The sequence below is a fragment of the Poecilia reticulata genome, linkage group LG12 (assembly GCF_000633615.1).
Source record: "Poecilia reticulata strain Guanapo linkage group LG12, Guppy_female_1.0+MT, whole genome shotgun sequence".
Classification (NCBI taxonomy): domain Eukaryota; kingdom Metazoa; phylum Chordata; class Actinopteri; order Cyprinodontiformes; family Poeciliidae; genus Poecilia; species Poecilia reticulata.
In genome coordinates, this window is record NC_024342.1 from 3,237,575 (window position 1) to 3,253,541 (window position 15,967).

At 40.7% G+C, this 15,967-nt stretch overlaps 1 protein-coding gene across 4 annotated transcripts in view; it reads right to left on the reverse strand.

Moving 5' to 3' along the window:
• Positions 1-15,967, reverse strand: part of ttc28 (tetratricopeptide repeat domain 28) — a 115,530-nt gene that overhangs the window by 20,597 nt on the left and 78,966 nt on the right. For 3 of the 4 annotated variants that reach the window (XM_017307991.1, XM_017307990.1, XM_017307992.1), the window contains 12 exons: positions 14,087-14,275; positions 13,897-13,993; positions 10,019-10,369; positions 5,771-5,967; positions 4,892-5,045; positions 4,638-4,809; positions 4,375-4,543; positions 4,112-4,272; positions 3,296-3,784; positions 1,766-1,958; positions 1,588-1,668; positions 153-405 (listed from right to left, as the gene is read on the reverse strand). In XM_017307991.1, coding sequence (XP_017163480.1) covers positions 153-405; positions 1,588-1,668; positions 1,766-1,958; positions 3,296-3,784; positions 4,112-4,272; positions 4,375-4,543; positions 4,638-4,809; positions 4,892-5,045; positions 5,771-5,967; positions 10,019-10,369; positions 13,897-13,993; positions 14,087-14,275 — 2,506 coding nt within the window. The remainder of the gene's footprint in view (positions 1-152; positions 406-1,587; positions 1,669-1,765; positions 1,959-3,295; positions 3,785-4,111; positions 4,273-4,374; positions 4,544-4,637; positions 4,810-4,891; positions 5,046-5,770; positions 5,968-10,018; positions 10,370-13,896; positions 13,994-14,086; positions 14,276-15,967) is intronic. The other variant, XM_008423306.2, reaches the window with a different exon arrangement.

Genomic DNA, 15,967 nt, shown 5'->3' on the forward strand with positions numbered 1-15,967 from the left:
CAATTATGAAATATTTAATCGATAGAAATCACAACACTTTGCAAAAGTAAAGCTTGCAAACTATTGGCAAAGAAGAGAAACTGTTTGCGTCTGAATACCTGAAGGTGTGCGTGCGTGCGTGCGTGCGTGCGTGTGTGTATCTTGTGCATCACCTTCCTGCAGGTACATCACAGCCTGAGTGTAGTTCTGCAGGGCGTGGTGTGTCCTCCCCAGGCTTCCGTAGGCCATAGTTTTGGCCGTCAGGTCGTTGGTCTGCGCCGCCACGCTGAGGTGCTGCTCCTGAAACACCACGGCTCGCTCGTAGTTCCCCAGAGCCTCGTAGGTCAGGCCCAGGTTGCCGTAGGCGCGGCCCTGGCTCCTCACGCAGCCCGTCTGCTCGGCGATGCTCAGCGCCCTCTGGTGCCACTGCAGCCGGAACAGCAGGCTTAATCACATCATATCACTTTAATCAGCTGTGTGTGTAAAGGAAGCCTGTCTGCCTCTTATTTGAGTAAAATTTCTGGATACACACTGTGAGTTAGGCCTCTTACAACAAGTAATAAATCAATAAATGGCCTGGTAAATGAAAATAATTTAATAAGCTAAATAATTTCCATTTCCATGATTTACTGTTTTTCTCTTTCTACTAAATCGTTTCATGACAGAAGGCTTCAGTCTGGTGCTTTGGTCTCAACCAGCCCTTATTCTGTCATGGAGCCTTCATCGTTTATTTTATTTGTTGTTTCTGTTGTTTTGTTTTGGATATTTAAAAAGTCTTCCAGTTTCAGCGTAAAATGTTCATTAGAATATGAAATTTATTCATCAGTGAGAATGTGTTCCTTCATTAATTTGCCATTAACATTGTATTACTTGAAAATGGTCCAGAACAACAATATTATCATTTATCGCAATATCTTCTGGGACAATTTATAGTCCAGCAAAATTGGTTATAGTGACAGGCCTACTGTGACGAACTTCACTGAATGACTCAATCAACCTTGTGTATGTGCTTCTAAATGTGCTAAAGGTGGAGAAACAATTGGAAAACTGTTTATCTGAAGTCATCAGTGGTTATGCTAACTAGCCTTAGCATTCACAACAGACTATGCTAGCTGCAGTGCAGCAGAGAGCAAAGGGGGAAGAGAAAGAATGAATGAGCAATGACACACGAGGGATGATTGACAGCACTAAGACCCGCCTCCTGGCTCTGATTGGTTGTTTCGAGTTAGGCAGAGGAGATGGATATTTGTCACAGATTATCTGCCTCATATCATTCTGTTATGGCATTTTGACAGTTCCAACAAATACATTAAAAAAATAATTTTTAAAAATGTACACACAGCAGCTTTGAAAAAACAAGATTTGGTCTTTTTTAAACATTAAAAGATGTTTTGATTTCTTACTAAGTACTTGATTTTTACCAAACCGCTCTTACTTGAGTCGTTTCTTTTTACTTTAACTTGAGTAGAAACATGTTGATGTGGTGCAATTTTCACTTGAACACAACTTTTGGACACTGTATACAGCTCTGGACGTTTCCTCACCTGTCTCTGCTCTTTATGCTGAGCTGACTATACAGATAGAAATAAAGAGCAGCATAGCACAAACCTGCAGAGCAGTTTCGTTGTCTGCCATCAGCTGATAAACGCCTCCCAGAGCGCCGCTCGCCTCGGCCTCCAGGGATTTATCCTGCCCCATGAAACGAGGGATTATTACTGTCTCCGATATACATTTTTCACAAATACTATTTCCTGCCAGATTGGCAGCCTGGCAGTGTGAACCTTACCCCTGCTGAGCGAGCGATGCTGAGCTGGTGCTCCAGACAGGACAGGGCCTGCTCGTAGTTCCCCAGCTGGCTGTGCAGGGTGCCCAGCTCCCCGTAAGCCTGCGCCTTCCCCCCACCCTCGCCGCCCAGCTCGTGGGCCACCACCAACCGCTTCTCGAAGCACACCAGTGCCTGCTGGAGACTGCCCAAGGACCTGCACCCACAGGGAAAACAGAAGAAAAGAAAAAAAAGCAGATAGTTTAGATATATTTTTGCTGTATTAATGTGCTTTTACATTCTTTTCATGCTTTAACAGAAACTGAGTTTGAGCCAAATCAGGCTCTCCTTTCTCTTCACAAACATCTCATTCACACTCTGGAGAGCAGAAACACCAGATGGATGAGAGAAACTCCTCGTTAAGACTTCTGTCTGTAAACACGACTTGTGTTGAATTACATGGAAACAGGCTGCTGAAGGGATCTGACTGAAAGTAGAATTATACCAGACAAGAAATAAGATCAAACTGATGAACAAGCAACTTTCCAGCAAGATATAGGAGCTTGTTTTAAGTAATTGATTTTTGAATATAAATAAAAAGTTGTTGATCCGGGGAGATTTCTTCATTTTTAACATGAGCAAAATGTCTTGATATAAGTGAAATGATCTGCCACTGGAACAAGTTTAGTCTTATTTTTAGTGTAATACGATATTAGGATTATAAAGTAGAAAAAAAAAATACTTGGTAAGATTTTGTGTTTTTGTACTTTGTAAATGAACTACAAAGTTTACAATTTGAAAACCTTCAAAACTACAATTTAAAGCCTGTGGTGGTTTCTTCATGAATTCACCTACTATATTCTGCATAAATACCTAAAAATTATTACTTTCAAATTGATAGTTTTCATTTTTTGTTTTTGTCTGTTTGACTTGTTCCTAGTTTTGGCACGGAGAGTCAAATATGACTCAAAATATCTTGCGTAATGTGTTTTTACCAAACATCTCTCCAGGATTATCTGGATTAAAATAAAAAAAAAAACTTGTTCTTTAACAAAAAAAATGTGTGCAAAAATTCGTTTTGAAAAAACACCAAAAAATAAAAGTTGAAAGCCAATATTACAGGAATATGCACAATAAAAGTGTATTCATGTTTTGTGTGAGAAACAATTGTGTTGCCATTTTGAATGAGCTCCACTGTTTTTTGCTCCAGTTTGAATCCAGATGTTTACTTTGCCGGCAGACTTTCAGTTTACTGTAAATCAACATCAGAATTATAAATGTAACCCAGTTCCAGGCATGCACACAATGGCATGGCAAACTTCCTGTCAACTCAACAGACTTCCAGTTTTTCAAAATAAAATAAAGAAAAATACATGTAAAAAATAGAAATAGAAGTATTAACCCCTTTCAATTGGGTTACAAAAGGGAAAAATGAAAACAATAATATTCAGAAGAAATAGGTCAGAAAGTAAAGTAGAGGTTCCTAAAACAGCAAAGACTCCAACAAACAAGGAACAGGTTTTGGAGGTTTTCCTTCCACCAGCTGACACCAACCTGTGTGCGTTTCCCAGGCCTCTGTAGGCCTTCTCTTGGTCCTGGACGTGGTTGAGACTCTGAGCCACCGTCAGGTACTTCTCGTAGTACTGGATGGCCTCCTCGTAGTCTCCCAGGGCATCGTAGCAGTCGGCCAGGCTCCCATAGGCCCTGCCTCTGTCCAGCATGCCCTCGCTGCCGCTCAGCTGCTGCAGCATGGCCAGCTGCTGCTCGAAGTATCCGATGGCTTCTTCGAACACCGCCATGTTCATCTTGGTGATGCCCATGTTCCCGTGGACCTGCGCCTCCAGTCGGGCGTCCCGGAGGCCCTGCGCTAGCCCCAGCTGGGCCTCATAGCACTGGAAGGTCGTGGTGTAGTCGCCCAGCGCCATGTGGACCGCCGCCAGGCGGCCAAGCGCCCGGCACTCCCCCTGGGGGTCGGCCAGATCCTTACGGAGAGTCAGCTCCCGGCTGTGGAAGGACAGGGCAGCGTCCAGCTGGCGGAGCAGCCTGCATGGGAGAGAAGGGTGAGGAGGCAGAGTAAGAGGAGATACAAATGAAGGGAGAGGAAAGTCAAGAAAGGTTTGCTATTCCTTCAGGATGGGAGAGAGAGCAGATAACAGTAAGGCTGAGCAGATTACAGTAAAATCTCTCTTTAACTCTGTTAACATGTTGGATTTGGAAATGTTGGCCCTTTTGGGAATCTTTAAAAACATTGAAGTAAAGATTCTGATCCAGAGATGCAAATTTTGTTCTCCAAACAAAACAAAAAGTAATCCCAGCACCCGCTGTCACAGTGCAGAGGTCAAAGCACACGGCGGTGAACTTCCTCACTACCTGTGAACTGATCCCAGTGCAGCATACGCGTCGGCTTCCATCTTCTGGTCGGCAGCTTTCTGAGCCACAGCCAGCTGCTGCTGGTAGAACTTGAGCGCTCCGGGTGGATCCCCCCGACACACAAACACGTCCCCGAGGTTCCCGTAGGCCCTGAAAACCGCCTGCTGACCAACAGAAACACAACACCGCCGGTTAACGTCGACTGCTGCCTGAAAACCAGCAGCTCCACGGTGTGTGAGTGAACAGAGCGTCAGCTGGGTGACCTGTGTGTTATCCAGAGCCTGAGCCAGAGAGAGCAGGTATCTCTGACACTCCTCTGCTCGTCTGTACTCTCCGAGAGCTTTGTGGGCCAAACCCAGGTTACAGTAGGCTTTAGCTTGTGCTAATTTGTCCTGCAGGTCTTTAGCCAGGGCCAGGTCCTGCTCATAATACCTGAGGAATCGCCAAAAATGTTTCAAATCAGGAGGTTTTTCACCAAGTACGCAAAAAAGAAAAGCTTTCACCTGCGTAGCAACGCATCGCTCACCTGACAGAATCTTTGTACTGTCCCAGGCAGTAGTGAGCATAGGCCAGATTGTGGCAGACTTTCCCTTCACCCTCCAGGTCCTGCAGCCCCGGGGACAGAGCCAGGTACTGCTGGAAGTAGGGCAGAGCCTGAGCGTACTCTCCCCTCCAGCTGTGGAAGTTCCCCAGGTTTGCTGCAGAGCAAAGTCAGAAGCGTTAGCACACCTGCTCAGGAAGTTATTTAAAAAATCCATCTTTCTCTTTTGTTTGGCCTGCCTAGGGCTCTCGCTTCCGTCTGAGTGTCTCTGAGTTCCCGTGCGATGGTCAGGTGGTGACGGTAATGCTGGAGAGCACGGTCATGAGCTCCCAGCGCCTGATAAGCCACTGCCAGGTTACCGTGAGTGGAGGCCTGCGACTGGCGATCGTTCACCTGCAGCGCCAAGACAGAAGAGTCACTCAAGACAAATCTGATTTTCACTCTTTAATGTTTGTGACAGAAAAATGGCTGCAACTGACCATTATTTTAGTAATCGACTTTTCAGATGATTAATCGATTAATCGTTTTTTTGTTGTTTTTTGTTTAAATTGGCACATTCTACAAAATTTTATAATTATTCAAATAATTATTTCCATCAGTCATTCAAACGATTAATCGATTATTCCAATTTTTTAAAAGTTATCACATTTATCTTTCTATCAATTATTCGGAGATTAATTGATTAAATGGATAAAAAAAATTCATATTCTGCAAATTTTTCAATAAACCAAGGCAATTTTTTAATACAATTTAACAAATATATTAAATGATGGCACAAATCAATTCCATTTTGAAAAAGGAAACTAAAAAATTTTAATGCCTAAAATGCAAAAAAAAATTTTTTTTTCTTTATTTATCAATTCATTAAATAATGAGCTACAACATTTATTTTAAAAGTTCTTTTTACAAAGTTTTTTGTTCATATTTTCATGTTCATGTTTTTGGCTTAATTACGGCTCTGAGTATTTAGTTCTTTCAGCAAATTGCCAATATCTGAGTCTGTACTCCAGTTAACAATTAATTGCTTATTAAATTAATTAAAGATTATTTGAATAATCGATTGATCGCAATTAATTGTTTCAGCCCAAGTTACCAAAGTGAAGACTGCAGAAATTCACCTCCAGAGAGATCTGCAGCTCCTGCCTGTGGTACCGCACCGCCTGGTCGTAGACGCCCAGCGCATGATGTGCGTTACCCATGTTCCCGTAGGCCCTGCCCTGCGCCGCATAGTCACCCAGCTCCTGCGCCAACAACAGGTGGGCTTTGTGGAGCTTCAGCGCTGTTTCATACTCCCCCTTCATGTGATGTATGATGCCTGATTCAGAAAGGGAGAGAAAATAACAGCATGACACTCAGCGAAGCAAATAAAGGGAATGAAGCATAATCTCACTCATCTTTAGCTTTAGTCAAAGGTGGTTTTCTTTTTAAACCTAAGAGTAAACAAGAAGGAGCCAAATCAATAAACTATCATTCACAATCATTGCATTATCGCTTATGGATTGAGAAAAGCCGTCAGGAACAGGATCCCTCCTTTTAAATGTCAGAACAGAGAGAACCCAGTCACCAGGAAGAGTAATTTTATGTGCAAAAGTAAATGAGGCGGATTAGCAGTGCTGACGGAGTCATCCAGGATATGTTGTCCTGGAAATGGAGACATTAGTATGTATGACAGTTATGAGACTATAATGAAACAACAGAAGCCTCATCAAATGCGTAGCAACACTGACTGCTACAGGAGATTCTTCCTTGCATCACCATCTGCAGTGACTCTTTAAAGATTCTTGGATGGTAAAAGTCACAACAATGCTTAGTTTCCCTCTGGGATAAATAAAGCATTTTTAAATTTGAATTGGATTTTAAATATTTTCTTTAGTAGAGCTTTGTGATGATTACATATTAAATGGTTTGCTTTTGTCTTGCAGGTTCTAAAACATACTTATAACCCAGTATATGATTTAGAAATGTAAATATAAAACATCCCTGTGAAAATCTGGGTTGACATTATTGTCAGACCTGTGAAATATGAGATATTGTTGCAGAGCAGTAAATAATTCATAAGCTTTGGTACGGAAACCCAACAAATCTAATAATATCTGCCGCTGAGGCTCTTCAGTGCAGACGCACAGATCAGATTCTCTGTCCAGGGACAGGAAACTGCTGTGAGTATCCTGACATTTCCTGTGATGAAGTTTTCCTCTGTCAACAACGCAGATTTTAGAGACAGAGCAAGAAAAGTTTGATCATTCAAGAATAAGGAGCTTGGGACACTTGAGACAAAGAGTTTCACCTCAGGAATAATCTACAATCTAAAACAGGAAATAGAAGAATTTTATTTTAACTCCACATTTTTGTATTTACTGTATAATTTTAGTTTTCTTGAGTGTTTTCAATTGGTCATAATTTAGGGTTTTCAAAGTTTTATAAGGCATAGAAATCTTAGGAAATGAAAGTCAGAAATAACTCTCAGTCATTCTGTTGGGAATTGGAAAATCTAACTGATTTTAGTTATTCCATTAAAACTAAGACTGGAAAATTTTTGTAGTTTAGAAAAGCAGGTTATGTTCATACAGTTGATACTTGAAAGACGCGGTCTGAAAATCCTTGATGGTTTTGGAAGCCGTCAAACAGAAAGAACTAGCTGCAGAATCGATTTCTCACAGACAGAAAAGCAGAGAACCTGGGTGATGTACAGATTCTGTTGCTCTTGAAAGAGACTGGGACAAATGATGAACGACTGAGGGAAGTGTGATTACGGGGGGCGTCGAGACACCAGATGGACGAGGTCACATGTTGACTCTGGTTTCATGCATGTGTCTCGGATGTTCTTTTCTTTCTGCCAGTGATGCCGCTAAAAGCCAAAATCAGCAGCTACTTTACTCCAAACACATTAAAGCGACACACCAGCTGTGTCGAAAAGACACAATTATGAAATTGCAGTGTTTCCATTAAATGAAAAACACAGTTAAAATCATATGAATAAGTTTGTTCACGAGATAAGTCATTAAAAAACATGTTGTGCCATCATCCGCTAACAACACTACCTGTCACTTGTTGTTTTTGCCAGTAGTAACGCCCGGTTGTTGATCACATGACTTGTAATGTGAATAAAGCATTTCCCTTGGAGTGCAGTACTTTAAATACGTCCAAAAAACAAATCGAAGAACAAGAGTTTTCTTTTTCAAAACTAATTAAGCTAATTTATTAACAAAATTCAAATAAATTCCAATCTGCAAATGTTTTTGAAATTGACCCGTTTCCATTAAGCAAATTTATTTTCTAATTTTGGATAAATTCCAATTTTGTATTTGGCATTAAACCAAATTATTAATGAATTAAAAAAAAAAAATCCAATTAAAATAATGGTTTGAAAACAACCCTAAACGTGACCTTAGAGGAGATCCTTTTTATAAATACTTTCCAGGTTTTTTACAAGGTGAGATAAATTCAATATGCTATGAGAGCAACAACTGCTAGTTTAATATAAATGTCACCATTATGAAAAGCTATCATTTGTTATAATGGTCATTTAACTAACCGGCTCTAAAACATAAGAAAACACAGAATAATATACAACCATGAATAAACTAAACAGAAGTAAAATTAATAATCATGAATAAATATCAGAAGTAAATGAATAATTATAAATTCACGTAGAGAGGAATTGACTAATTAAATTACACATATTTTATTCAAAGTGTCCTTTAATTGGAATTTCACTGTACGGTTTGCAGCTGTGTAAAAAGTCGTGGTCCGTGAGACATAAACTCAAAGAGCTTCTGTATGCATGAGGCATTCACAGACATGACACATGCATGTTTTTACACACATTATGAAAAGTGAAGCTAAATAAAGCAGGCAGCCGTGAAGATGCAGGAAAACATCCAGCAGGCCGTCATGCTGCCGTCTGCATGGAGCTTTTCCACATCTGCCATGTTGCAAATACAAACTTCTCTGCTCTTTATTGTGATTTGTTTTTTTTCCTGTGACAGACGAACACAAGGTGGCAGATAATTAATGGAATTGTGAAACATTTAGTGTAACTGCAGTCACTTCATTAGTAAACAGAGTTCACTTTTGTATTGTCAGTGACCAAAAGGCACCATGGAGACCAAGACGTCCAGCAGAAAGGTCAGGGAGAAAGTTTTGGATACATTTAAAGCTGGGTTTAAAATTAAAGGTGACCTCTTGTGCTTCTTGGACAAGTTGGGATACATTACACATTACATTACATTTTGCACAGAATCATTCTTAGATACTGAGACTTTAGTTTAGCTGCTCAGTTTTGTCTACATTTGAGCTCATTTCAGAACGAGCTGCTTCACGGCCTCTGTCACTTTAAATTAAAATCGGCTGCTGCTTGCCACGCCCCCCAAACATTTACACTCAGAAGTGAAAATGGCTACAAACAGACGGGCAATTATACAACTGAATATCTTCTAAAAGTAATAGTGGAGCCTCCTGCACAGCCAAACAAGAATTGAACAAGTGGTTTCTGGACGGTAAGCCTGCTGATTTGTGATGTTACATTCCGGAGGTCTTTGGCCTAAAAACATGAACTTATTGCCAAAACCGTGTGGGTGCTCGTCCAGGAGGAGTGAATTCTGCAGGTCAGTGACTCAGTGGGTTTTCTTAGATAGAAAACTTTAACTAATCTGAATAATGAACAGAACTTAATGCACTGTTTGATAACTGGGATCAACTAGAATATATGTATGATTGAACTGAAATCACTTTTTATGTTATGTTCATATAAATGACGTTTGTAGATTGATTGAATTGAAAGGAAATAAATTTCATTTTGTGAAAAGGTGCTGAAAGGAAAGCTATTATTCAGAGAAAGCATAAAAGGTCCTGTTTTTAGCTTGTCACATGTCACACAGGAGAAAGAAGTCATGTGGAGGAAGGCGTTTTGTTCAGGTTGGACTAAAGCTGACCTTCTGACTGACCTTCTGACTGACATGTCATGACATGTCATGACATGACATGAGCCATGACAGGACATGTCATGTCATGACATGGCTCATGACATGACATGACATATTTCTAATATGCATTAGAAAGGCCCAGTCCGAAGTAAGAATCTATGGTGAGATTTAAAACGAGTTGAGTTTAGAAGAACAGGCAAAACTGTTGAAACACACCTCAAACACACATAAAATGTGGTGCTGCAATGACAAAATACACATGCACACACTTTCCAGATAGCTATTTGTAAAAACAAACAAACAAACAAACAAACAAACAAACAAACAAACAAACAAACAAACAAACAAAAACTTCTAATGCCGTGTATCATTTTCTTTGTGTTGTTCAGGTTAAATACATAAAACATAAGTGCTAAAACATGACGGAATATCAAAACGCACCCGGGGTATTGATGCTTCTGCTAGCCTCAGTATATATTGGAAAAGGGGCTGATGGGAGTTGAGGATGTGGCTGATTATGAAACCTCGCTCGTTGGGGTCTTGAGCTAAGAGGATTACACCGACGCCTGCAGAGTTGGCAGAAAGACTCGGTTATGGTTACACACCGCCTCGGTAACACCGCAAACGGCGGGGTAATCACAATCCGACGAAGAGCTTCCCCTGTGACGACAGCGCAGCGTGTCTGATGAGCAGAGACTCTGGAGGACGGCGGGATCCCCCCGAGTGGACGGGCCGCAGCGTGAGCATTAGAGATGTGGAAAATGAGCTGGGATCTGATGAGCAGGCACTCTGCTGAGGGAGATTAGAGAGGACATCAGTGACCTATGACCTCCTTCCTCCACAGCGAGAGGGAAGCGGTTGCTGTGAATTAACCGGGTCTGCTTAAATATAGTCCAAAGAGTCAAAACGCCTGATGAAAAAAAACTGTGATGTTCTTATTTCACTGTAACCTGGTAAAAACGCTTCGCTTCATCCAGACGGTCTGGACCCTCGGATGTTGAGAAGCGACTGTCTCCTGGAGGAGAGGCGACACGGTGTAGCTGAAACTAGGTGTTTTATTGGCTAAGACACATTTACAGACAAAGGTTTGTTCTTATCTTAAAGTCAAAATGTATATATTTTTTGTAGTTTCTTTGAGTATGATGTTCTTTTAGCAAATGGCCTCCAGTTAACGATTAATCGATTACTAAATTAGTTGACGATTATCCGAATTCATCACGATTAACTCGATTTATCGTTTCTGCCCAATATTAAACAAAGATCCCCAGTGAGCAGCTGGGCAATCGGATCTGTTTAGACTACAGTGATACAAAAGTCATTCATTCAATTGAACTCCCTCTCATTCTTACTAGATATTAGAGCAGAGATAAGAACAAGAGAGGTAGAAAATAAAAAACAAGACGGAGACACAGATGGAGGAGAGGAGAGTGGAGGCTTGTCAAGTCAGCAGTCAAAGAACTGTAATCATCCATAAATGATGAGCTGAAACATTGATCTGAACCACAGACTGAGGCTCGTCTGTCAGGAGAGTGTCAGCATCTCCAGCTTAGGCCTGTTAGTCACACATCAAAGCAGTTTTCTCTCTCTTTCAGACGGCAGTTTTCTCTCTCTCTCAGACGGCAAAAACACGACTATGTAGTGACGGCGCAACTCTGTTGTCTTTAAACCGAGATGAAAAGGCGAGAGGAAACGGAATGAATCCGGTTCATCAGCTTGATTTTGGGCCTTTTAGTTCAGAGAGTCGGAGGTGCATCCTGTGGCCCGTGAAGTTCAGGTGGATGTTAGGATTCGTCTTCTGTAGACAGAGCTGTCAGTAAGCAATGTGAACACGTTGCCCAACACACAACACTGCAGCCGGCTGCAGAGAATGAAAACACCATTTTACCACGGTAAGAGGTCAAGAACTCACTGATAAACTCAGCTGAATGTTTCCAACCTTATCAGGTTGAAGAACAAATGTAAAAGCAGGAGTTGTGCTACAGAAGCAGGCACTTTTATTTATATTATTTAAGGACCTTCTGAAATGGACAGACTGCAGAGATGAGTAATGCTGTGGGCCCTTACACACAGAAACGAGGATGTGCTGCACACAGAGACCGCTCCCCCTCACAGTTTCCAGCTGTGGAAATGCACCCCCACCTCCATATTGTGCATATTGGTAAGTTGCTGCGAGACAGAGGGAAGTTGTGTTTTTCCCGCACTGCAATTCAAATGCAAAACTCATTTATGACGCCCAACAGGAAATCCTGGATAAGTCTGAAGAGCAGAAACAGAAAACAGATAAAACCACTAATTTCTGAGATAAAAAGTGATTTTTATTTATTTTTTTGCTAAATATATTAGTTGAAATCACTAAGAAACCAAGATTTAACTAGCAGTTCTGGGGATGTTAAAATGGTCAACTCTGTGTCTGAATCCAGCCTGTTTACAGAGTGAGTCTGAGCCGTTTCAGAGGATGTGGGAGGAAACTCAAAGCTGATCAACACACCGGGCTTTACTGGCCATTTGCGCACTTTTTCTATTACTGCTTTCAGCCAATAACATGAAAGCTTGAAAGAAACAGATTGTTACTTAATATCATCACATCACCCACGGCAGAATGACAGTTGATGATAAAAGCCAGGGGTGTGCAAAGAAAGATTTCCTAAAGAATTGAGATTTTTATTTACTATAATTCATAATCAATTCAAAATGTCTCAAACTTGATTTTAAAAAATAAAACAAATACGCTGTCTGTCGACTTTGCAGGATGCTCTAACGTCGCCATGCAGACAGTAACACGCGAGAAAGCAATGAGACAAAAACCAAACGACAAAACTTAAAGAGAGAGATTCAACTGTCTTTGTTGACGGCAAACATTTGAACATTTTGGGTGCTCTGGTGGTGCAGGGGCAAAGCACAACCCATGTATTGAGGCCTTAGTCCTCATGCCGATGGTCGCAGGTTCGATTTCAGGCCTGGCGACATTTGCCGCATGTCTTCCCCTTGTCTAATGACACTCCTTCCTGTCAAGCTACTTTCAAATAAAGGCCACTAGAGCCAACAAAACCTTTAAAAAAATACATTTTTTTTAATTATTATTATTTTACCAAATACAAAGAAAGCAGAGCTTGACATGAGCTGCACAGTGTGCAACATTCTCAAAAAACACAGATTAAGAACATCGAGAACTTTCACAAATTCACAAAGCTAAAACAGCTGAGCTACAGTCGCCGTACAGAGCAACCAGAGGAGTGCTCTGTGATTGGTCAGACGTTTGTCGCCGTGTTTTATGCAGAAAGACGTTCTAACAGCAATGTTGATATTTTGTTAAAGCCAGTCCACTTCCAGTGTCCGGTTTTTTGTATCTTCGGGCGACATGACTACGGGACGTTTATCTGACATGGTGCAGAATAATGTACAATTCTTTGCTAAATAATTGCAAAGACTGTCAAATAGCTAAAAATCTCTGGATGGAAATTTGCAAAGCAGTTATCCACAGAGGAGGCTGTGGTCAGAGAGGTGTAGGGTTCTCTCTGTGAAAACAAACATTTAAAATTTAATAAACGTGTCACTTTATCTCCATTTTGTCATTCTACCTTCCAAAGCAGACTGGAGTAATTCATGAGGATCCTTTACACATCAAAAGGTTTAAGCAGAAATCATTATGAATAATTGTTTTGACTTGGGAAAAAAAACACATTTTAAATCTAATTGTGGCCCCAAAAACTAGAATCAAATCGTACCGTGAGTTAGTGAACGATTCCCACCCCTAATAAAAGCTCTCATTTGATAATACTTTCATTATTAGAAGCTTAATGGGGTCATATTTGAATTGCTGGCCCCTTTCAGGGCCCAACCGTCTGTGCTGGATGGTGAGCTGTCCACTCAGCACTGGAGTTAAGTTCACAGCCTCTCAGATATCACTGGAGCCACAGAAACCAAAACCTACTTAATAAAACATGAGCGGTGCTCATCCAAAGAGCCACCAATGGGGTCGTGTAATAGGCTCAGAAAACAGAAACAGGTGGGGTCATGGAGTCTCACATTATCTAATGCTCCCATCGCCCGATTCACCATAGCAGACCAGGTTGTCGCAGTGTCACAGTGTGAGCGCTACGGCCAACTCTAATGCAGAAACGTATCAACACCACTTCATTGGGATTGCTAATGGCGCGGTTCAATGCAAACCAGATTGTCCAAAGTGGTTCGACAGCTTAATGAGACTTTAAAGGTTCCTGTGTAGAAATGCTGACAGAGCTTTCTGCCACTGAGAGAAAAACCAGAGATCACAAACAAAACCCAAAGCACAGCCTGAACAACGGCGGGAGTGGAGTTACCCAGGTTGGAGGAAGCCCGGCCCTGAGCCGCCCTGTCTTGCAGCTCCTGAGCAATCTCTAACTGGCTTTGGTGGTACTGACGGGCCCTCTCCAGGTCCTGGAAAAAGGTTACATTAAAAATGACGTTCATCAAGGTGTAGTTCAGGAATGACAATCTGCGGTGAGCGTCTTCAAAAGGTTTTCTGCCCACCTGCATGCATCGAGCAGCATGACCCAGACCGGCGTACGCCCTCATCTCAATCGTTCTGTCCGACTGTTCCCGCGCCAATTCCAGCACCTTGGTATGGTAAGATATGGCCTTGTCAAAGTCCCGCTGTGAGTGGTAGGCGCTGCCCAGGTTGCTGTACGCCCGGGCCTCCTCTCTCCGGTTCTCCAAAGACTGCCAAAGACATCAACACTGTATCGATGAAGTCCTGCTATTCATGACAAGACATACTGTACGTTGCCTCTAATAATGAAAAAAGTTGAAATATTTGCTGTTAGCTACAAAGGTCGTCTGGTGACATGGAAAATAAAACCAACAACTATTAGCCAGGACTTATTTAATTTGTGGCCATGAATTGCTATAATTAAGTTGTTCCCACAAAATAAATAAGTTGTTTCCATGAGACATTAAGTCGTGGCCATGAATAAAACATCTCCTTATGAGTCACAACTTAAAATCTCATGGACACTAATTAAGTTGTGCTCACAACTTAATAACTGGTGACCACAAATTAATAACTTATGCCCATGAGTAAATAAGTCATGTTATAGTAAAGTTGTTCCCACAAAATAAATAAGTCATTTATATAAGTTATTTAAGTCGTGGTCCCAATTTTATTTTATTTTTTTTCCATGTCACCAAAAAGCACCATAGTTGACAGACTTCAAGAAAACATTTAGTTTGTAAGACTCTAATATAAAAATACACCTTTGTCCACATGCGTCCACATGCCACCTAAAGAGATTATGTTTTTTTAAAGAATTTGCATCCTCATAAAAGTCCAGCTCAGCAATTCACTAGCTGCACATTCCACACATTTCTACCCTTCTAAACTGGCACTTAGTGTAGCACAGCATAGTATAGTATAGCACAACACAGTACAGTATAGCATGGTATAGCATAGCATAGCATAGTATACGGTATAGTATAGTGTGGTATAGCATAGTATAGCACAATATAGTATGGTACAGTGAAGAATAGTATAGTATGGTGTAGCGCAGAACAGTGTAGTATAATATGGTGTGGTATGGTGTAGTATAGCACACTGCAGCACAGTACAGTGCAGTATAGTGTAACATAATAGTATGGTGTAGCATAGCACTGTATAGTACTGCATAGTACTGCATAGTATAGTATAGTATAGTATAGTATAGTATAGTATAGTATAGTATAGTATAGTATAGTGCACTGTAGCATAGCATAGTACAGCATAGTGTAGCATTGTATAGCATAGCATAGTATAGTATAGCGCAGTTCAGTAAAATATACCATAGTTTGGCATGGTATAGTATAGTTTAATATAGCACATTATAGCGTAGTATAGTAAAGCATAGCATGATATAGTACAGTGTGGTGTAGTGTAGTATAGTATTGTGTTGTATGGTAAAGTGTAGCATAGTATAATATGGCGTAGCATGGTATAGTGTAGCAAGGTGTGTTATAGTGTAGTATGGTATAGTATTTATGTCCCGTTTTGAATGATCATTTCTCTGCCACAATAATACATTTTTAAAAAGTAGACTAGTTTTGATTTTCATTGTTTATTCTAAGTTCAACAAAGTTCACTGATAGAGTCAAAGGCAAATATTCTTCTTATGGATTAAACACACATGAAGCGCAAAGCAAGAAATGACCATTATACAGAAAGGAACTGTTTTATTTGACTATAATGCTGAACAATGTCTCCAAAGTCCCAAATGGGATTTAATTGACAAATAAAATAAAACAGGCTTTTCTTACTAAATGTTATTTTCTTAAAGAGCTCTCTGTAAAATAGTTCACAAAGACGACAGTCTGGTTTTGATTAAAAAAAAAAAGCGGCAGATTTATTTGGAGGAATTTAGTGGAAATATCAACACCAGCAGA